This window comes from Podarcis melisellensis (assembly GCF_964234715.1).
Source record: "Podarcis melisellensis genome assembly, chromosome: 3".
Classification (NCBI taxonomy): Eukaryota; Metazoa; Chordata; class Lepidosauria; order Squamata; family Lacertidae; genus Podarcis; species Podarcis melisellensis.
This window is the reverse complement of record NC_138530.1, coordinates 38,393,951-38,414,973: the sequence shown is the minus strand read 5'-3', so window position 1 is coordinate 38,414,973 and position 21,023 is coordinate 38,393,951. Positions and strand designations below refer to the sequence as shown.

General features: G+C 47.0%; 1 protein-coding gene across 6 annotated transcripts in view; it reads left to right on the top strand.

Moving 5' to 3' along the window:
* Positions 1-21,023, top strand: part of LOC309366804 (uncharacterized protein) — a 177,256-nt gene that overhangs the window by 10,909 nt on the left and 145,324 nt on the right. For 5 of the 6 annotated variants that reach the window (XR_014166883.1, XM_081905637.1, XM_081905635.1 and 2 more), the window contains 20 exons: positions 861-992; positions 1,926-2,114; positions 3,018-3,101; positions 3,712-3,830; positions 3,996-4,110; positions 4,210-4,296; positions 5,288-5,403; positions 6,534-6,621; positions 7,351-7,430; positions 8,631-8,724; positions 10,415-10,531; positions 11,330-11,595; positions 12,086-12,209; positions 14,762-14,989; positions 15,256-15,411; positions 15,807-16,024; positions 17,694-17,871; positions 18,167-18,313; positions 18,843-19,244; positions 19,677-19,796. Coding sequence is in view for 5 of the 6 variants with exons in the window: in XM_081905637.1 (XP_081761763.1) it covers positions 861-992; positions 1,926-2,114; positions 3,018-3,101; positions 3,712-3,830; positions 3,996-4,110; positions 4,210-4,296; positions 5,288-5,403; positions 6,534-6,621; positions 7,351-7,430; positions 8,631-8,724; positions 10,415-10,531; positions 11,330-11,595; positions 12,086-12,209; positions 14,762-14,989; positions 15,256-15,411; positions 15,807-16,024; positions 17,694-17,871; positions 18,167-18,313; positions 18,843-19,244; positions 19,677-19,796 (3,060 nt within the window). In the remaining variant the exon portion in view is untranslated. The remainder of the gene's footprint in view (positions 1-860; positions 993-1,925; positions 2,115-3,017; positions 3,102-3,711; positions 3,831-3,995; positions 4,111-4,209; positions 4,297-5,287; positions 5,404-6,533; positions 6,622-7,350; positions 7,431-8,630; positions 8,725-10,414; positions 10,532-11,329; positions 11,596-12,085; positions 12,210-14,761; positions 14,990-15,255; positions 15,412-15,806; positions 16,025-17,693; positions 17,872-18,166; positions 18,314-18,842; positions 19,245-19,676; positions 19,797-21,023) is intronic. The other variant, XM_081905638.1, reaches the window with a different exon arrangement.

Sequence of the window (21,023 nt, the reverse complement as noted above, 5' to 3'; positions counted from 1 at the left end):
ACCAATTGCATTCCACCTGCTCTTGTAAAGCTGCTAATTCATTCCTGGCTCTTCAATCTGAGCAGCTCAGACTGAACCCAGGCTGAGCTCTTGCACTGCACATAGCAGCTTCTTTGCTCCCCTGTTTTCCAGCTCTTGCTAATCCCAAGCATATAGCTGGAACATGTCTCAGTGCCTGTAGTCATGACTATGAGCTTGGTAACTGAAGAGCAGTGTAGTATGGGTAACTACATAATTAAGATAAATTAATTCACACTTGTGCCACTCTGTCACTCACTGCTTGAAGTATCTACTTAGCGTTTTTTCCATTCTATGGATTGACTTCTGAAACGTCCGGGTTAGATCTGTGGTGAGGTTAATGCCAGGGCAGCCTTTGCCAACCTGACGTCCTCCAGATGTTCTGGACCACAACTCTCATGAGTCCCAGCCAGAGCAGCCATCTGTTCACAACATCTGGATGCTGCTGTAGGGGAATATTGGAAGGAAGTCACCGTTTACCCGGTCTGACTGTTTGCCCATCTAGCCCAATATGGTCTTCTCTGCTGGCAGCAGCTCTCCTGTGTATTGAAGAGAGGCCTTCACCATCAAACCCAAGCTTTGGTTAAAACAAACAAACAAATGCTTAAAAACATTGCAATTCCACAGGATTGCATGCTGTAGCAATGGGAAGTTACATGGAATAATCCTGTACTGGGTTTTCTTTAATGTCATGCCAGAACAGGCATCTTCTCCATTTTGCCCAGAGTCTCTCCTTTCTCCCATACAAAATCAGACTTTTGAACTTCCTAATGGAAGTAGAAAGAGTGCTTTCCCCAGCTGCTTGTCCAGTTCCCATCTTGACATTTGTCTTCATGTTTCAGGCTGAGAAATGGGTACGAGCGAAACTCCGAGACCTGAAGGATGGTTGCAGTATTCAGGAATGGGAGAGGGCAGCTCAGACGTTACAAAGAGACATGAAAGACTTCGAGAATACCATGATCAAACTGAACCAGGTACAACAAGGTCTCTGGAAGCCCCCTCTCCCCCCTGCTTTGAGTTCTTTAGGTAGCAGCACGGCTCTGAAGAGAGACCTGAATCCTGTTCACCCTTGCTCCCTCTCCTGTAGTCCAGCATCTCTGTGTTTCCTCCTGTTTCTGTTCTCTTGATTTCTAGAGTTTCCATGAAATCAGTGCTCTGGCAAGACTGGATGACTTTTAAGTCTCGCCTCTCCATGGAATGCAGATTCCATGTTAGGGATCATTAGGAGAGGGACTGAAAACAAAACCATCAGTGTCATAACGCTGTTATATCTATGCCGAGAGAGCACATTTGGAACAGTGTGCACAGTTTTGATCGCATCACTTCAAGATGGTTATTATCAGAGCTAGGGGGAAAACACAGGAGGCAGTGATGGCCACCAACTTGGATGGCTTTAAAAGAGGATTAGACAAATTCGTGGAGGATAAGGCCAGGCGTCAGCAAACTTTTCAGCAGGGGGCCGGTCCACTGTCCCTCAGACCTTGTGGGGGGCCGGACTATATTTTGAAAAAAATATATGAACAAATTCCTATGCCCCACAAATAACCCAGAGATGCATTTTAAATAAAAACACACATTCTACTCATGTAAAAACACGCTGATTGCCAGACCATCTGCAGGCCGGATTCAGAAGACGATTGGGCTGGATCTGGCCCCTGGGCCTTAGTTTGCCTACCCATGGATAGGACTATCAGTTGCTACTAGCCACAATGGCTGGGTTCTATCTCCATGGTCAGTGCCAGTATATATCTGAATACCATTTGCTGGGAATCACAAGTGAGGAAAGCGCTGATATGCTCAGGTTTTGCTTGCCGGCTTCTCACAGGCGACTGTTTGAACAGGATATTGGGCATCATCCTGATCCAGCAGGGCTCTTCACGTGTTCTTATGTTCTTTCCCATCCATAGATGGGCGACCAGCTTACTGTCCAGTCAAACTCCAGTGCCGAGATAGCGAGGCGACTACAAACCCTGTGCGAACAGTGGCAACTGCTGAAGCAGATGGCAGCAAATCAGAGCAAAGCAGTGAGCGGACTCAGAAACTTACAAGAGTTCAACCAGAAAGCTGAGCAACTAGAAGCTTGGATCAGGCAGAAGGTTTGTGCCAAAGCAGGGCCAACCCTCGGTTCCCCTGTTTCTGCAGCATGTATAATATATTTGTATGCTGTCCTGATCTCCCTTGGGATAGAAATGTAATGAATGGGTGAATAATAATGAGAGCTAGGGAAGAGCCATAGGGAAGAGGAATTTATGTTTTGCCTGCAGATGCCGGACACATATATGGAAGGATCTCCCCAGCTGGTCAGATTTTTCTGAAATCCACCTATGGAATTAACTCAATAGATTACATTTTAAAAAGAAAGCATTCAGAAAATCTTCCAAGGTTTTGGAGCAAAGGTCAGAAAGATTTAGACAGTAGTTGGTTATGGCAGATGGGGAGCTAAGGTAGTCATTTCCCAATGGCATCTATAGTTTGCTTTCTCCCCTGTCTGCTGACTGCACTGGCCATCTAATAGCAATTTCCATGTGCTCTTGTCTTCGCCCCCAGATTCCATTCCATAACAAGACGTTCTAAACTCCTAGAAATCCTAAATCTTTAAAGGAGGAAAACAACTCTGAATACAAAAATAGAAGCAAGATTAATTGATTTTCATAATTTTCTTTCCATTTGGCCCTTGGGACTCTTGCTTGCCTAGTTGGAGAGAGTTAGAGGGGCGCATGTAGAATCCTCTGTCTTCATATGGCTGGAATGTAGCCTATTGTACAAAGGTTAGAGTGACACCCATGGCTCTGCCTACCTTTGCCTCTAGTCCTGCCCAGGAGGGAATATTGCCTTTGATTCCCCACTCCTAGTCTACAAATTGGATTCTAACTGTGTATTCTGAAGCAAAACCAAACCACTCCACTTGCATCTCTTAGGATTGGGATGAAATTGTAACACTGTGGTCACTCTGCTTTCAATATCTCATATATTCTAACCATTTCTATCTGTCCCTCTAGGAAGAGAAACCTTTGCTAACTGCCCTGCTACAAGAGAATGCAGACAAGATTCAGCTTACCCGACGTATCCTTGACTTGAAACAGGTGACAGTCTTACAGTCTTCTCTGTACAGTGTTGGGGGGGTGTGGTTCTGACAGTGCTGTTGTACCTGGGGTGGTTGCAGTTAGGCTTTGCATCCTACCTCAGATGATATAAATGGCATTGTAGTTCATACCTAGGTCCTATTGGGGTAGCAAGAGGGTAGCCTGGTGCAGTCCTTCATCACATTTTGCAGCTGCCATCTGCAAGAACAGAAAGGCGGGTGCCACTACGAAGATTTTGTCTCTTGTCTGTACTGGATAGTACAACTGTTTTCTCAGCCCTCCATCCCCTCCTCCCTGCAATTTGGGAATAATAATTCTTGGCCTGCATCATAGTTGTTGCAAGGATTGCTGAGATAATGTATGAGAAGTACTTGGAACACCTGAAAGCACTGCAAAAAAAAAAAAGGTTGGTGCTTAATTATTATCGGGAGCTCCTAAGCTCCTTTCGAAAACAACTTCTGAGTACAAGGTTTATTCTGCTGGGGCTCAGTTGGCAATGCCAGTAGCGGTTAGCTTCTTATGAGGTCATACTTTTATAGAAAGTAAGTTTATGTTATTCCTCTTCTCCCCCGTCTCTCCTCCCTTTTTCTCTCTCTCTCATCCAACTTAGGAGGAGCAGCAGTTCCAGGCCCTGCATGAAGAAATGAACAGCCTGGCTCACAAACTTGAGAAGCAGGGGAAGAGCGAGAGCAGGAGCATTATGGCACGGCGCAAGCATCTCAATAAAATGTGAGCTAGAGCAGGAGCTGGTGGGGGAAGAGAGATGGGGCATAACCAGCATTAGGATGGGCTATGGAATCATCTGACCGCATTTGCTTTACTTTAACTGTCAAGGATGTACAGGCTAAGCTGCTTCCCTGTTCCTAATATCCTCCTGCCCGTTTCACCTTCCAGGTGGCTGCGTCTCCAGGGGACACTGAAGGAACACCATGAGACCCTGCAGCTGGCTCTGGAAGCCGCTGCCTTCGTCCAGCAAGCAGAAGTGCTCCTTGGGGCCATCCATGCAAAGGTAGATTCTAGAGCAGCTTCTAAGAGGAGGTGGTGGGTGCTTTCTAAGAACTGCATTGCTACTTGTCTCGGGGCTTAACGCCTGTTGTTTCTGTTGTAGCGGAGGAATCTCTGTGGAGTGGGGAAACAGAGGGAACCTGAAACCAGCCCAGACCTGGATGTCAGGGATATAGCTAGTCAGGTCATGGTAAGTTGGGCAATGCCCAGGAACATGACTTGGAGCCCCTCCAGATGCCCTATTTATTAACCATTCATCTTGAGTTGCTTACATATAGGTCAGAATATATCCAGTCTTTATTGAGCAATGATTCTGATTTGTTTGTGGGGTGGTTATACAACAATGAGCAGCTGTCCTGCATTCATCCTGATGTGTTGATACATATTCATGTTCATACATTGTTCATCCCACACTTTTCAGTGCATTTTCCTGCCACTTTCCAAACTACAAAAATTATTGATTCTTTTAAAAAATGGATTTGTGATAGAGCAGCAGAGTGCTTTGATCCACGTTAATTGCACAAAACCAAATTTCTGGTATGTGCTTGAATCCCTTCTACAAAAGCGTGCCAGTCTGGTGGCACGCTTAAAGAAGATGTGGGGGGTGGGCAAAGGTTTTTTTTAAAAAAAGATTTGTAGGCTTGTCCATTTCTCCCTTAGTTTAGAGAGCAACTTGTCATCCTGTAAATAATGAACTAAGCAAGATGACCTGGACTCAAAAACTGATATCCAGCTGAAGTACCAACATCTGGTCTATGTCCTACCCCTCCACTGCTGGAGTGATTGTATCCAAAGTGAGGTGCTCATGCTGGTATTCGGAAAGAAGCTCAGTTTTCAGCAGAAGCTCCTGAATGCTGAGGAATGGTCCACAAGAAAGGGAGTTGAATCCTGCATTGTCACGTGTTTGCTGCTGAAAGTCTAATTCAGGATCTTCTTTGGAGGCAGTCTATAGATTAGACATGCACAACTTGTCACCCATTAAGATGCATGGTAGCCCACCAGGGGCTGAGCAAACCACTTGGTTTTAGGGAACCAGGGGCTACTGGTCACATTGCTCATATGCTACAAGATATGTATAGCTAGTGAGGTGCGTTTATCTTGATGGGTCAGGTTAATTTAAGTCAAGTGAGCAGTTGTCGCTCCTGCTCACTCATTCATTGCCAGCCTTTTTTGCCACCCAGATGCTGGATGTGACCGTGTCCCAGTTGACAAGCCTCCATCCCAGCCTAGTAGCACGAGTCTCTCTCAAGCATCAAGATGTGAAGGAGAGCTGGGCCCAGCTCCAGCAGTTATTGAGGTATTTGCTGAATGCCTAATTTTTGTCTCTCTGCATGAGGTGGATTCTGAGCTGGTTAATGATTATATTTAGCAAATGTCTCTAATTTGGGCACGCCAGAGCCATTGTTGACCATACTACTGTTCTGCTGTGCACCTTTAACAGGAGTGTGGCATACAGTAACTAAGCAGGTGAGGAGTCTACTGTGCCTAGAAAAGCTTTGCATGCTACTGATATTAGATGCACAGGAGCAAGGCTGCTAAGAAAAGGTGGCAATCCTAACAATGTCCCCCCCCCCCATTTCATTCTTTTGGAACAAGGTCCTATGCATGGTAGTTTAATCACTTTTTTTTTTGAGGTTGTAGGCCTTCAGGCAATGCATTTGTTTAGATTTTTAAGTTATGAATATGCAGCCTATATGTGTGGCTGCTGAGGGTGGCATCTATTTCTCTCTACCAGTCAAGGCAAAAGACATTTAGGAAGTAAAGGGAAGTCCCCTTTTTTGCTTACCAGCACTTACTTATTACCATATCTTCCTTGATGTGAGTAACTTGAGGAAACTTTCACCCAAATCTAATGTGGACTCTGGAGACTGAGATGGCCTCTGCTCCAGCAACAAGGCTAAGCCAGCAGCTCTGTTACTATCACTATAACTTTGGGATGCTCTACCCAAGACATTCCTCTTTCAACAAAAGCTGAAAGCATAATGAAAGCTGAAAGCATAATGGGTCAGAATAAAACAACCTGAGAAAGCTGAAAACAGTTGGGTTAGGTGCATAAGCCTGAGACATTCTACCCTGCAATACTGAGTGTTGAGCTGCTCTGTGCTCATTTGGCTTGAGAACTAGGATTTCTTCAAGAATGTCTGCATTTATTCTGTGGTGATTATCATCTCTCTTTTTTGCCCTTTTCTGTTCTCTACTCAGTGGCGTAGTGTGGGGGGTGCAGGGGGGCCCGGCCGCACTGGGCGCAACTTCTGGGGGTTAGGGTTAGGGGGCGCAAATCCACGGGTTAGGGGGTGCAAATTACTTGCCTTGCCCCGGGTGCTGACAATCCACGCTACGCCACTGTCTCTACTCTAACAGTTTTCTTTGTTTTTTCACCTATCTGCTTTCCCTCGCTCCTATTGCCCCTCTACTGGCTTCGACCAGGAGATCAATTGATTCCCCAAATCGTGAGCAAGTGAAGATCATGTCCAACAGTGCAGGGAGAGAGGCTGGAGGAAAACCTGTATGGGAGGTAAGAAAAGTATTCAAGATAACACCTCAAGATCTCCTGGGTACTGTGCGTAGATGACCAGCCTCAGAGCATCCTCCATTTGTAAGGCATGTCTCATGGGTAAAAGTTACCTCTGGAGAAAATGTTTCATGCATGGATGCATAGCAACAGGCAAGACTAGTCTGTCAATCTCAGGTGGCCACACTTGGGCCAGAACTGGTGGCTCAAGTGTCCCTGCAGACAAGGAGGGTCTCTGTAGCCTTCTCAGCTGTAGCCTTCTTGTTATAATATGGTGGTGCTTAAAAGCACAAGCCAGTGCAATTGCTTTGTTATGGTGAGGAAAAACAGAGAGGAGTGCTATGTACTCTTGCCCTGAATTAGTAAAGAAGACCACTGGTGATTACTGCTAAGCAGTGGTCTGTTTGCTTTACCAATATCCCAGAACAGACTTCATGCTACTTAAGTTTTTTTGGCCTCAGCCAAGCTCTAACACAAGAACGTTGCAGCTGGCAAAGGTGGGGAAGAGGAAGAGGATGGTGAGTGGCAAATCCATCCCCCTTTCTCCCACAAGGTGGCACCTGGAAAGAATGCAAAATGCTTGGCATTAGGCCAAGAGCTGGATTAAGACAGATCTCTGGGAACTGGTTCCATAATTCTGGAGCCACTTCAGAGTTCAGACAAGGTCCTACCCAGAGTTTTACCTCTCAGGATTCTGAGCATAATATATTCTTACTCTACTTTTACTCCTAGATATGGAAGGACATCCAAGGAAGCCAAGAGGGCAACACAGACTCACCAGGCAAGGAGGCCATCACCAGTGACAGCAGAAGGTACTGGCACACACAGTGCTTTCCTGGGAGATGAAAGCTGGGGGGAAAGCTATGTGGGAAGTGGTGAGGAGAAACTGGGACAGGGGAGGGTAGAAGTTGCTTACTGGGATCTGCTTTGTTGCTTAGCAACAATTCACTATGGGAATGAATTTATCTCTTACTCCTAGCAGAGGGGCTGGCCCTTTGAAGTTGAACGGGTTTGGGGGTTCCTGTGGTCTTGGCACTAAGCCCAGCCTCATTATGGGTAGATGCTGAGAGCTCCACAGAAAAACAATGAAGCTGTGAGGTTGAGCCCACCACCCAGCGGCTTCTAGTTGAATCTAAGTAGCACCTGCAACAAAACGCTCAGTTCAGCGTTCCAGTCAGTCATGCCCCCTTCCATTCAATTTTTCCTGGTTTTCTGTCACTCTCTTCGGTTGTCAGCATTCCATGGCCATTGAGCATGCTCAATCCTCATTTGGCTGGGTATATATATATTTGTACTTCTGTAAACCTTGTGGTCCTCCTGAGCCTGCTGGTACTTCCCCCGTTGAGCATGGATGCTTTAGTTACATTAGGACCTGCACTCAGAGAATTGAGTTCACTACTGGTTATAGAATGCAAGCTTCCTTCACTTCAAATAACAAAGTATCTTAAAGACTCCCACATTTATTATAGCAGAAGCTGTCATAACAAATTTGTCAGAGTGGAATTCAATGTTGCACTATTATGAACATTCCATCTGCGCAAGCATTTCTGGAGGAGATGATCCCTCCCTCTCCTAAAGGGCTGTCACATGGAAGATGAAGCAAGTTTGTTTTCTCCTTCTCTGGAGGGTAGGGTTTGAACCAATGGCTTCAGCTAACAAGGAAGATTCCAACTAAAAATCAGAAATAACTTTCTGGCACTAAGAGCAGTTCAACGGTGGAACAGACTACTCAGGAGGTGGTGGGCCCTCCTTCCTTGGAGGTTTTTAAGCTTAGGTGAATCCCATCCAGCATTTAAAGTGCAAAAAATACCCCCAACAGAGTAATATGGCTACACTTCTGAAAAGCCATTAAAATGTGTTGTGTTTTAGGGTGATCTCGGTATGTATAAATGCTTGCTTGCGCTCTCTCGCTCTCTCTCTCTCTCTCTCTCTCTCTCTTTCTGTGTACTTGATGTGGCAGTTATCAATGAATTGGAATATATGGCCTCACCCTAATTTTCTGTCTTCTCCAGGAGGAGGAAGAAGCTTCTCTGGCATTCAAATGCCTTGAAGGACCTGCCCCAGCAGGAGGCACACCTTCAGGACTTCTGCCAGGTCGCTGATGGGGTAATGTCTCCCTGCAAGCTTCACCAAATCCCCAAGTCTTTGTCATTCTGCAGCCCACATAGATTCCCTTACTGTGGTAGTAATTCTGGCTTCCCTTGGGCTGCTGGTAGGCTGCCATTTGGCTGAAGAACAGGCCTACTCTACAAGCATAGCTGAATGAGGTGCTTATCAGAAATCAAAAGCAAAATGTTGACAAATTTCTTTTTAAACTTTGAGTTAATGAAGAGGAATCTTGTGTTTCAAATACCCAAGTATTTAAGCAGGTTTGTAGAATTAAAGTGTGTTTCAATTAGGACTGTTGTGGGTGGTAAGAAGAAGGGAGAGAGGCCTGTTCACCAGGGATGCTCCTAATTCCTGCCCAGCCTAGGGTTGCCACCTTTGTTTTGGCAAAATACATGGCAGAGCGGGGAAGGGCAGTTGGGGGGTGTGATTCTCCCCCCCCCCCCAATGCTGAAGTGACTTCAAAGCAAACCACTATAATCTATTGCAGCCTGACAGGATGGCCCTCTGGAATTTGACACACACACACACACACACACGTAAACCTGTCTGTGCTTGGCTACCCAGAACTTTAATACATAACCTTTCACAAACCCTTTCAAGCACGTACATTTGGAGAGGAACCCTAACTTGGCAGAGAGAGAGAGAGAGAGAGAGAGAGAGAGAGAGAGAGAGAGAGAGAGAAAAGAGACCTGAAATACAGGACAAAACTGTATCAATACATGATGTAGCATCTTACATTGAAATACAGGACAATCCTGTATTATACAGGACAGGTGACAACCCCTAGCCCAGCCTGACAAAGGTATTTTCTGGGTCCCATAAAATATTTCGTTTATTTTTTGCATTTCTATCCCATCTTGTTCTCCAAGGAATTCAAGATGGTATTCATAGTTCTCCCTCTCCCCATTTAATCTCCACAGCAACACTTTGAGAGGCTGAGAGGCAGTGACTGGCCCAAGATCACCCTGTGAGCTTCTTGCCTGAGTGGGGATTTGAACTCTGGTCTCCCAGGTCCTAGAGTCTGACCTCCAACTACTACACCACACTGGATCTGTTAATACCTCCCCAACAGGGACAATGGCTTCTACTCTTAGAGTATATCTGAGGAGGGAACTAAGCAAGTGGGGGCCATGGCTCAGTGATGGAGTGCATGCTTTTCATTCTGAAGATTCTAGGCTCAGTCCCCAGCATCTCCAGTTAAAAAGCTTTCTGGTAAAAGGGCTAGAAAAGATACACACATACCTCAGACCCTGTAATTCAGCTGCCTATCACTAGATGAAACTGGAGTAGATGATCCAGCTGTCTGACATGGCTTCAGTCAGATTCATATGTCTGAATTTTATTTATACAAAACAAAAATTGTATCCTGCTTTTCCCCTTCAAAAAGTCAGTGCAACTTGCAATGTTTTAAAAAGGCATAAAAATAGCAACCCATTATTAAAACATAATTACCAGGTTAATAGCAGCACCCAAGGGCCAAAACTAATCACCAATAAATCAAAGCATGAAGTAACGAACAGAATCAAAAACTTGTTGAAAAGAACTGCTTTCATTTGCTGTCCGAACACATACAGAGAGGATGATAAGCGAACATCCTGGGGCAAAGAGTTCCACATATGCAGAACCACCACAGTGGGAGCCCTTTTATTCATATGTCTTAATGGCATGTGTGTGCTGTACATCTTAGGAGCTACACAGGTGGAGTCCTCAGATGGAAGATGCCCTTGAGGAACTGGAGGATCTCTGGGAGGAACTGAGAAGGCGGCACCAAGAGAATGGCGTGGCCCTGAGGGAGATTGATATAGTGAGTAGTGGCTGCCCCTGGAAAGGGTGTCTCATCCTTCCCTTTTGTAAACATGGTGCGCCAGTTTTTCACATCCTGTGATCTCACGGCACTGCGTGTTTCATAGAATCATAGAACCATAGAATTGTAGAGTTGGAAGGGACCCTGAGGATCATCTAGTCCAACCCCCTGCAATGCAGGAATATGCAGCTGTCCCGCATGGGGATTGAACCTGCAACCTTGGTATGAGTTCTCAGCACCACGCTCTAACCAGCTAAGCTATCCAGGAAGTGTTTCTCCACCCTTGCTGGCAACAACCAAATGATGCAGCGTGGAGGCAAATGAAATCTACGCCATCGTCAGATGAGACGAATTATGCCAGACATTAATAAAAGGTTTTGGGGGTGGAAGGGGGTGAGACAGCTGCCGTTCTTGGCAGCTGCTCTATGTTGTGGGTAACATGTAGTCTCAGCCTCACTCAAAAGACCCTAGCAATTCTAATATTTGTAGCTCATTCCCTGCAAGTTGTATCCCTGACAGAGGTTACATTTCCTGTTCAGTTGGATTGCTTGCCTGTCATCCATGCGCTGAAAAGTTTAGCCGTAGGGAACAGATTATTTGTGGTGTAGTGTTCAGTTTTCTCCCACAGTTAGACATTTGAACCTTGGGATTAGGATACACACTCTTATTTATTTAAGAAAGTTGTTCGCCATCTTTCAGGGCGAAGGCCTTCTCTTGCAGAGGACAGTGCGCAATCACTTTCTTGTCATATTCAGGCTGGGGGGCTGCCTTGCTCATGCCACTCCTTTCTGTTTGCAGGCCCTGCGGTTGGTTGGGGAGGTAGAAGAGGCTGAGTGTTGGCTAGAAACTGTGCTAGGCTTGCTCTCTGAGCCAGAAGCAGCAGCCGCAGCAAAGAACCTTGATGACCTCCATGGGGACCTAGAGAAGGTTGGCACCCTGGAGAACCAAGTGGAGGCGTGGCATATTAAGCTTCAAGCCCTGCAGGAGGAAATGAAAATGGACTCCTCCTCGGAACACACAGCAGCTGCAATGATTCATAGAAAGATGGAACGAGTGAAGGAAAAGTGAGTTCCTGGGAACAAAAGAGTGTTCTCTGTATGGAGGTGGTGTAGGAAGGAGACTTGGCTTCTGAGAAGCTGGAGAAGGAGAAGAGGTTACTTCAGGGTGGAAGAATGGTTTCAAAGGAATAGATGCAGGCAACCAAGGAGGAAGAGAGAGCCAGGGTTGTTGTTTTTTAAGTTTCCTTGTCGTAGGAGCATAGGAAGCTGCTTTCTGCTGAGTCAGACCATTGGTCCGTCTAGCCCAGTATTGTCCTCACACTATATAAGCAGCAGTTCTCCGGGATTTCAGACAAAGGTGCTGGGGATTGAACCTAGGTTCCTCTGCATGCAGAGCAGATGTTCTACCACTGAGCTTTAGTCCATGTTGTTCTAGACCTATCTCTCATCTCCATCAGCTTTGTCTGTCTGCATTGAAGTTGCGTATGTTTAGGCGGCAGGTAGCATTGCTCTCGTGAAATATGCTTGTAGGAAGATGTCATGGTTTCCTTCCCAGGTTCGCCTGTGTGCAGGAGGCTCTCCAGCGCCGAACATCAGACTTGAAAGATGCCCTGGTTTTAACCGAGTTCTTGCAGAATGTGCATATGGAAGAAATGCTGAGTCACAGGAACGAAGTACAGGTGAGAAGCAGAGAAGACATGGACCAGGGAAGGGAAGAACAAGGTGATATGCAGAGGTGTGGTCTGAATTCCGCCCTGTCATAGGAACATAGGAAGCTGCCTTATAGCGAGTCAGACCATTGGTCTGCCCAGCTCACTACTAACCAGGTTGACTGGCAGCAACTCTCTAGGGTTTCAGATAGGGAGTCTCTCCCAGCCTGGATATGCAAGGGATTGAACCTGAGACCTTTTATATGGAAAGGAGATGCTCTGCCACGGAACTACAACACTTCCCCAGAAGGGTCAGAGTTCAAAAATAACAAGCAAGGGGTTTCTTGCTTTATGTTTAGTTTGAACAATGAGGGAGCATGGCGCTGAAGGGACACACATCTCCATAAAAGTCCTTTGTGCTGCATTGTATCTAAGTGGTCAGTTTAGTGACACAGGAACAGTTTGCGTGACTCTCCTGTTTGGGTTCACATGATTTCAGTATGGTATGCCATCCAAATTACTGTGGATGGTAATGGTCCTGTACAGCTAAGTTCTTTCGCCATTCTAGCTCTGGTTGCATTTAGTCATGGAACCCCTAACTATAATGCCACAAATTGCAACTCTTGACACTGTTGGTTAATTGGCTACTGCTGCTTATTGAGGCCTTATCTTACTGATATCCACTGGCAAGTATCTGGGCCTTCAGTGAGGTGGCAGAAATTAGCTTCCCAGCTAAATATACTCAGGACTTAAGATCAGTGTTGGAAATTGAAGACACTTTTATTTCAATTTGTTTTTAGTTTATAAACCTAGTTTCATCACTGCCCGTTTTTAAATGCGTAGCATCTTTTACATTTGCTGGTGTTGGGTCTTCGTTAGTTTGAAATGTTGGTTATATCACATGTTCTTTGTTGCTGCTTTTTGAAATTGGGTGTTGGCTCTGAGTTATATTATTAGTAGATTGCATGGTTTTATTTATTATTTTGATGTATGTTGTGGTAGATACAATTAGTAGTAGAACAAAGATATAACCAAATCTATTATCATCATTAGGGATGCGGGTGGTGCTGTGGGTTAAACCACAAAGCCTAGGACTTGTCGATCAGAAGGTCAATGGTTCGAATCCCCATGACGGGGTGAGCTCCCGTTGCTCGGTCCCTGCTCCTGCCAACCTAGCAGTTCGAAAGCACGTCAAAGTGCAAGTAGATACCGTGGTGCCTCGCAAGACGAAATTAATTCGTTCCGCAAGTTTTTTCTTCTTGCGAGTTTTTCGTCTTGTGAAGCACGGTTTCCCATAGGAATGCATTAAAAATCAATTAATGCGTTCCTATGGAGACCGCTTACCAGGCTGGCGGTGCGGAGAAGGGCTTTTCTCCCCACCGCAAGCCTTCAGCACAGGTACGGGAACAGAGGGGAAGGCGCACAGCGCTTCTCCTCTGTTCCCGGGGCTTGCGGTGGGAGGAGGGTTTTTCCTCCCCACGCCAACATTCAGAACAGCATTCTGAATGTTTGCGGTGGGAAGGAAAACCCTCCTCCCACCGCAAGTCTTCAGGACAGCCTTCCGAAGGCTGGCGGCGGGAGGAGGTCTCTCCGCTCCATCGCCAGCCTTTGAAGCAGCCTTCCGAAGGCTGGCGGTGGGGCGGAGAGACCTCCTCCCGCTGCCAGCCTTCGGAGCAGCCTTCCGAAGGCTGGCGGTGGGGCGGAGAGACCTCCTCCCGCCAGCAGCCTTCGGAGCAGCCTTCCGAAGGCTGACGGCGGGAGGAGGTCACTCCGCTCCACCGCCAGCCTTCGGACAGGTACGGGAACAGAGGGGAAGGCGCACAGCGCTTCTCCTCTGTTCCCGGGGCTTGCGGTGGGAGGAGGGTTTTTCCTCCCCACTGCCAACATTCAGAACAGCATTCTGAATGTTGGCGGTGGGAAAGAAAACCCTCCTCCCACCGCAAGTCTTCAGGACAGCCATCCGAAGGCTGGCGCGGGGAGAAGGTCTCTCCGCCCCACCGCCAGCCTTCAGAGGAGGTCCGAGGACAGTGGGGAAGACGCGCTGCGCTTCCCCGCTGTCCCGGAGATTTCCCTATGGGCTTTCGCCTTGCGAAGGAAGCCCATAGGGAAATTCGTTTTGTGAAGCGCCTCCAAAACGGAAAACCCTTTCGTCTAGCGGGTTTTCCATCTTGCGAGGCGTTCGTCTTGCGGGGCACCACTATAAATAGGTACCGCTCCAGTGGGAAGGTAAACGGCGTTTCCGTGTGCTGCTCTGGTTCGCCAGAAGATGCTTAGTCATGCTGGCCACATGACCCGGAAGCTGTACACCGGCTCCCTTGGCCAATAAAGCGAGATGAGCGCCGCAACCCCAGAGTCAGCCACGACTGGACCTAATGGTCAGGGGTCCCTTTATCTTTACCTTATTATCATTATTAATATTAATATTGAGTGGCTTTAGTTAAGCCTCTCTCTTGAAGTTTCACTTTCCTTCTCTGTAAAGTAGGAATCATGGCAATTTGCTCAGAAGACTTCTGTGAGAGAATTAACAGGGTGGCCTGTCTAGATTGGTACCCAATATTATTCGTGTACTTGTTTTGCTTTAGGCAGTGCCGAACCAGCTAGGCTCCCAAGAGCCTCTGCAGCTTCTCATAGCCCAGAGTGCTCAACAGCTGAGCAATGAGGACATGAACAGGTCACTGGAGGAACTGCAAGAAGCAGTGGACATGCTGAACAGTGTTGTGAAGGAGCGCGAGCGGGCCATGGAGGCAGTGACCAAGACAGAGAATCTGAAGTGCTTTGTACAGGCCTTGTCAAGTGGGGAGGAAACTAAGGTAAGAGAGGGTTAAGAGGGGCTGTGTGCTTAAAAAATCGCTCTTCCCTAGTGGTTAGAGGTGGAAAGCCATCCTTCAGGGTTGGTTATTGCATTTGGGCAAGAAGCTACAAAATCTATCTTCTTGTTTCATAGAGGTGGACTGACCACCTATTAAGTGCTACCAGCACCACTCTGTTGCAGTTCCAACTTTGGTTTGGTTGTCCAAGCAGCCTGTAGCACAGAGAACTGTTTCTCAGTGTCGCCTTTCTTTTTTCAATTTTTCAGCTGGCCTGGGTCACCTCACAGATCAAGACAATGAGGAACAGAGCAGAAACACTGGCTCAGGACATAATGCAGGCAGAGAGAAGCTTTGCCACAGTGAAGAGTGAGGCAGATCTTCTGGAGCTGCAGGGGCTCACGGAAAGGCAGAAAGAGATAGAGGTGAGATCAAAAGGCTATTTGAGGCCTTGTAACAGGGACCCCATATAACCAGTGTTTGCTCATGGCAATGTTGGAGAAGTGCTAAATCAGGCATTACGCACACCTTGGAAGTCTGTTCTTCCACCCAACACCACTGTAAATTGCAGGTTGAGATTGTTATGCAGGTTCAGGTTTGACCATTGGTTCTGAGCTCTCACTTTTTTAAATGGGTTAGGGTTAGGGTTAGATCTGATGTTTGATGATACTGCCCTGTTGTTTTTTGGCTTCCTAAAGCCAGTTGGGAGTCTCATGCTTGTTTTTAGATTGGACAAGCATTTACTATTGGGAAGGAGCCAGGAGTTCCCCATTCGAAAACCCTATTGCTAGCCTGAATCCTGCTGTCTTGTATTTCATAGAGTGAAATGTCTAGCCTGGAAGGCGACATGGAGAAACTAGAGAGAGCCTTCATTGAGCTGGAAGAATGCTGTTTGATTGAAATGCCAAATGAGTCCAGAAGAATCAGTGAAACATTGGAGGCTTGGAAAGATCTGCAAAAGCTGGTGTTGGGAAATGCAGTTCGTGGACAGCAAGCCGCTCATTTGAGACAATTCTTCAGAGCTTATTTAGCCATTATGTAAGTCAGTAGACCTTAGTGGACACTTCCTGTCCCTTGAAAGTTTGTTTTGCAATGTCTGACTCACCCATTTGTGATATTAAGTCCCCATCTGGAAGCACCCCTTGTTTTCAATTGCGCTTGGGGACTATCCATCTTATCTACCATATTTTTCGCCCTATAGGACGCAATTTTTCCCCTCCAAAAATGAAGGGGAAATGTATGTGCGTCCTATGGGGCGAATGCAGGCTTTCGCTGAAGCCTGGAGAGCGAGAGGCATCGGTGCGCACCGACCCCTCTCGCTCTCCGGGCTTCAGGAAGCTATCCGCAAGCCTCGCACGCCCGGCGGGAGGTCCCGCCGGGCGCGCGAGGCTTGCAGGCAGGAGCCTGCAACCCAAAGCATGGGGTGAGCTGCGCAGCCTGCCCTGTGCTTCAGGCAGATGTCGGCAAGCCTCGTGCGCCCTGCAGGAGGTCCCGCCGGGCGTGCAAGGCTTGGGGCGGCAGCCTGCAGCCCCAAGCACGGGGCAAGCTGCGGAGCCCGCCCCGTGCTTTGGGCAGATGTCGGCAAGCCTTGCGCGCCGGGCTCGCAAGGCTTGCAGGCAGCAGCCTGTTCTGGAGGCTGGGGTCGGGGGAAGCTCGGGCTTCCCCCACGCCAGCCATGCGCCTGGGGGGGAAATATTTTTTTCCCCTTTATTTCCCCCCCCAAAAAAGAAAACCTAGGTGCGTCCTATGGGGTGGTGCGTCCTATGGGGCGAAAAATACGGTACTTTGAAGTCAGTCCAGCAAGCTTGAGTCTCAGCATCAGTTCTAACTCCCATTCACACACCTGGATGGGGTGGAGGTGGGGCAGGGTGGAAGTGAGGTTTGGGACCTTGTAGGGGTACCTGTGCAACCAGGTGGTTGCTCCCGCTAGTGCACCTGTGAAGGACTGAGCTTGCTGCTGTCCCAGCCCATCACCATCCAGGCAAGTGGCAGCAATGCCTGCATTGAAAGGGCAGTTCCACCCCACCAAATATGCTCTTACTGAAATTGGATGCAACTTCAGTGTAGCACGTCACAACTTATCTTGCATTTATTTTGGTGCAGCTACACATGCCCTGGATGTTGTGATTTAGCTGCAGATTTCCTGAGTATTTACTCCTCTTTGCTCACACATTTGCCAAGACTGGTGATTTGCTTGTGAGATGTAACACCAACTTTTCCATGGAAGGGCTTAGTGTGTAGATTGTTTTGCCACAATGGAAGCAGCCCTTAGTGCAGGCATCCCCAAACTCACCCCTCCAGATGTTTTGGGACTACAATTCCCATCCTCCCTGACCACTGGTCCTGTTAGCTTTGTAGTCCCAAAACATCTGGAGGTCCGAGTTTGGGGATGCCTGCCTTAGTGGTTAACAAAGAGAGAGAAAAACTATTTTTACTGGGACACACCTTTTTAATACTTCTTTAAAAGGCCTGGGGAAATGGTATGTATCTTAACTGTGTGCCACTACTTGAAAGACAAAGCTGTCTAGAGACTGAGACAACTTGATGCAGAATAGGTTTTTATTGGGATTCTTCCAGGTTTCTCTATCAATTGGTAAGTAGCTTTGTTGGAAGGGTAGAGGATAAATTGAGCTGCAGTTCTGTGAAGTGTTAAGACACATTTCTTCTGGCCATATTAATAGTTGCTCCTCCTTCCTTGACTCTCCAGCTCCTGGACAGAGGATACTCGGGCACAGATCTTTTCTGAGACTATGAGTACCCACGGTCTCTCAGAAGCTCAGTGGGAAGACCTGGAAAGTAACATGGAGACTAAGTTCAAGGAGTTTGAGGAGCTGGCAGCAGTTGGATGGAAACTGGTAGCTGAGGAGCACAGCTTGAGTGAGACAGTAAGTGTGGCAGGCCATGATACGCAAGCTTCCTACATGCCTGCAGCATCCTTTGGGGAACAACCTCCCATCCCACCTCACTTCCCTTTTCTTTCTTTGCCATCACTTCTTTTGGAAGGGAGGAGCCGAAGCACCTCATCAGGTGGGTGGGAGCTAGACAGTTGTCCCAATTGTTTGTCATCCAGAGGGATGGCCCTGACTGAGACCTGTACCTAGAAGAGAAAAGAGAGGAATTCATCATGTGGCCTTTTTTTCCTCCTTTCATTTCTTTCTCAGTTTTGTTCTGTCTTTTTAGATAAAGGAGCGCATGGAGGAGCTGCAAAGCATGCTTGGATGGGTGATGGTGCGCTGGAGAGCACAGAGTTCCCAGAAGGACCCTGGCACTAAGAGTGATGGCAGGGAGACTCAGAATGGCACACTGAACATGACCGAGCACTGCCAAGTTAGTATGCAGCCCCTGAGTGGCAATACTAGAGCTAAACTTGAAAAATAGCTTGGCCTGCACTGTGTATTTATCGTGGAATAGCTATGCTTTGTTCACTCACTTTATATGGGGCATCTGCACAAAGTTATAAACAAAACACCCCCCTTTCATGTTTTCTCTCTTTAGCTTCCTTCCTCCACCACCCCCACCCCGAGCTTAGAAATCTGTTTTATTTTAAACTTGGTGGAATACCTACACAATTTCCCCATGTGTATATTATCTTGTTGCTATTCTGCCTCAAAAAGACCTGTATTTTTTTTTGCATAATTTCTTATTTGCCTTTCTATAACATACCAAGCAATACATTTTGACAGAATCTCTGGCTGCTGTTCACACACACATACAAGTGAGCAGAGCAAATTTTAAGCTGCATGTATTGGTCTTTAGGTGGGGGAGATCCCATTTTAACAGGAAATCCTAGAATTAACAAAGAACAAAGAAGCTATCGCTGCAATTTCTTTCTTCATTGTATTACCTTACTCCACAGATTAAAGTAGTTCCTGAATCAGGTGTGGGTGAAGCAAATGGTATCCTTAACGCCAGTGTTTCTGAGAGGCCTCCATTCACCCTCGGCTCCCTCCCAAATGGTTCAGCAGCACAGCAAGAGAGCGAATCCACTGCAGTGCTATCTACCCTGGATGTTCTTCCAGGGCACAGGAAGAGTTTGAAAGAATTGGAAAACCACTTGCCCTTTGAGATGGACGTCCCAAAGGAGACTCTGATCCTAGAACCCTTGGAGACTCCTGTGCTGCTGGTGCCCCAGCCAGGCCCTGGCAGTCTGGGTGGCACAGTGAACTTGATACTGAGCATTGGGAAGAAAGCAGGGAGAGAGGCCACGGGAAGCCAGGTTAGAGCAGCAGCATCAATGGGACCGGAAACCTTGCACAAGGTCAGTTGCCCTTTACTTTAGGCGTGACATCGATAGAGCTGTTTGCTATCTCCAGGACATCAAATAAGTGCCTCTGTGGCAAAGGGAGGCAGCGTTTTCATGATGCAAAGTATTGCCAAGTGTTCAGGCAGGACAGAAGTGGGATGGCAAGTGAGGGAGTGCCAAGCTTAATGGCTAAGGCTTGCAAGTGGAGAACTTCTAACTTCCCTGTGAGCATTAAGATGTTAATGGACACTCTGAATCAGGGAGACTAGCAGCTCTGTTGCTTTTTTGCTTCTCGTTTAAGCCACTGCCAGGCGTGCAGTTCTAGAGCTTCCTCTTCATGGGCCAGGCACTGATTTTGCCCTTTTCTTCCTGGCTTTTGCAGGTCATCCTTGCTATTCCTTCACTTTTATTTTTTATTTTTTGTCTCTCTCTTTCCTAAAAATCCAGCTCTCTGAAACTAAATCCTCAGCCTGTAAAGCTTTCTGGAAACGTTGCCAGGGGCTTTTAGGAAGTACTTTGGGTAGTTTAAAGAGAAAGAAAAGGCCACCCCGCCAGCATGCAGAAGAGGTAACATGGAGCAGTGGGGGAGAGAGAATGGACGATGAAGCATGTCAGACTGAGAGTGGTTGCATGGTGCAAGGAAACCTTGACTAACCCATCCAATAGCCTCCTTCAAAAGGCAGCCCTTAAATTAGGAGAGGGAAATGCTCCAGATGTGACTTGGCTATTGTCCTTGACCATTGGTCTGGCTAGCCGGCTTGGGACTTAGCAAGTTGGAGTCTCAACAGCTTTGTTCCCTTCTCCTATATCACTTAAATGGCATCTTCAATATGTTAAGAGGTCACATAGATGCTGTGTCTCTCCTTTCCAAGTCTATGGTGAATAAGTTAGATAGGCATTCTGTGCTTGCACCTATACTCCTGAGGAGATGCCCCCTTAGGAGAAACACCTTCAAATATTTTGTGACTTCTTCTGGTTAAAGCACAGGGTTGCCATGTGCAGCACAAAATGTGGATTCTGTACCTTTTAAGAGAATTTCAGCTGGCACAACTTGTCATATCATATTATTGCCAGGAATACCCCCTTCTGGAATATTCTTAGAGGCATAGGACCATCCAAACAAACAAACAAACCAGAGCTTAAATGTGCAGCCAGCACAGTGGAATATGGAGATGTCTTCCTCAGCACAATAATTCATATCCCACAGCAGAAGAGCTACCAGATTTGCTAGAGGAAACGGGAAACGAGCCTGAAGTGCACTGCCTCTTGATACGGGCTGAAGGCAGGCCAAACTAGTTTGCTGTGAGGAAATGACCCACATAACAAGACACACTCACTTTGGGTTGCCCCATGAACAAGAATTCAGAGTCTTGTGGTGATTTGGGGATGAGGTGAACTGAGAAGAGGAATACACCTATTTGCTAGCAAGCAAGTCTTCGTAATCACTCACACATTAGCAGTTGTGATTAAAAGGGCACGGTGAGAAGATAATTAGGGATTCAAGCAGATGGGTAGCTGCTACAATTGAAAGGCTGAGGCATGCTGTCCAAAACTAGTTTCTGGCGAGGTGCCTGAGCATAGAAGCTACAGTAGCTCCAACAACTTGTGAACTGGAGAGGAGGATTTAAGGACTGTAAAGTGTATTCATTTAGAAAGTCTGCTGCCAGTCATGAAGGGAAAGGAACACCAGCCTCTACGATGTACAGTAATAATTCCTGAATTAAACTTCTAGACATCTCCTGCAGCTGTTGCAGGAAGGGGATTCCTGTTAAACTGAGAGCTGATTCATGTGCA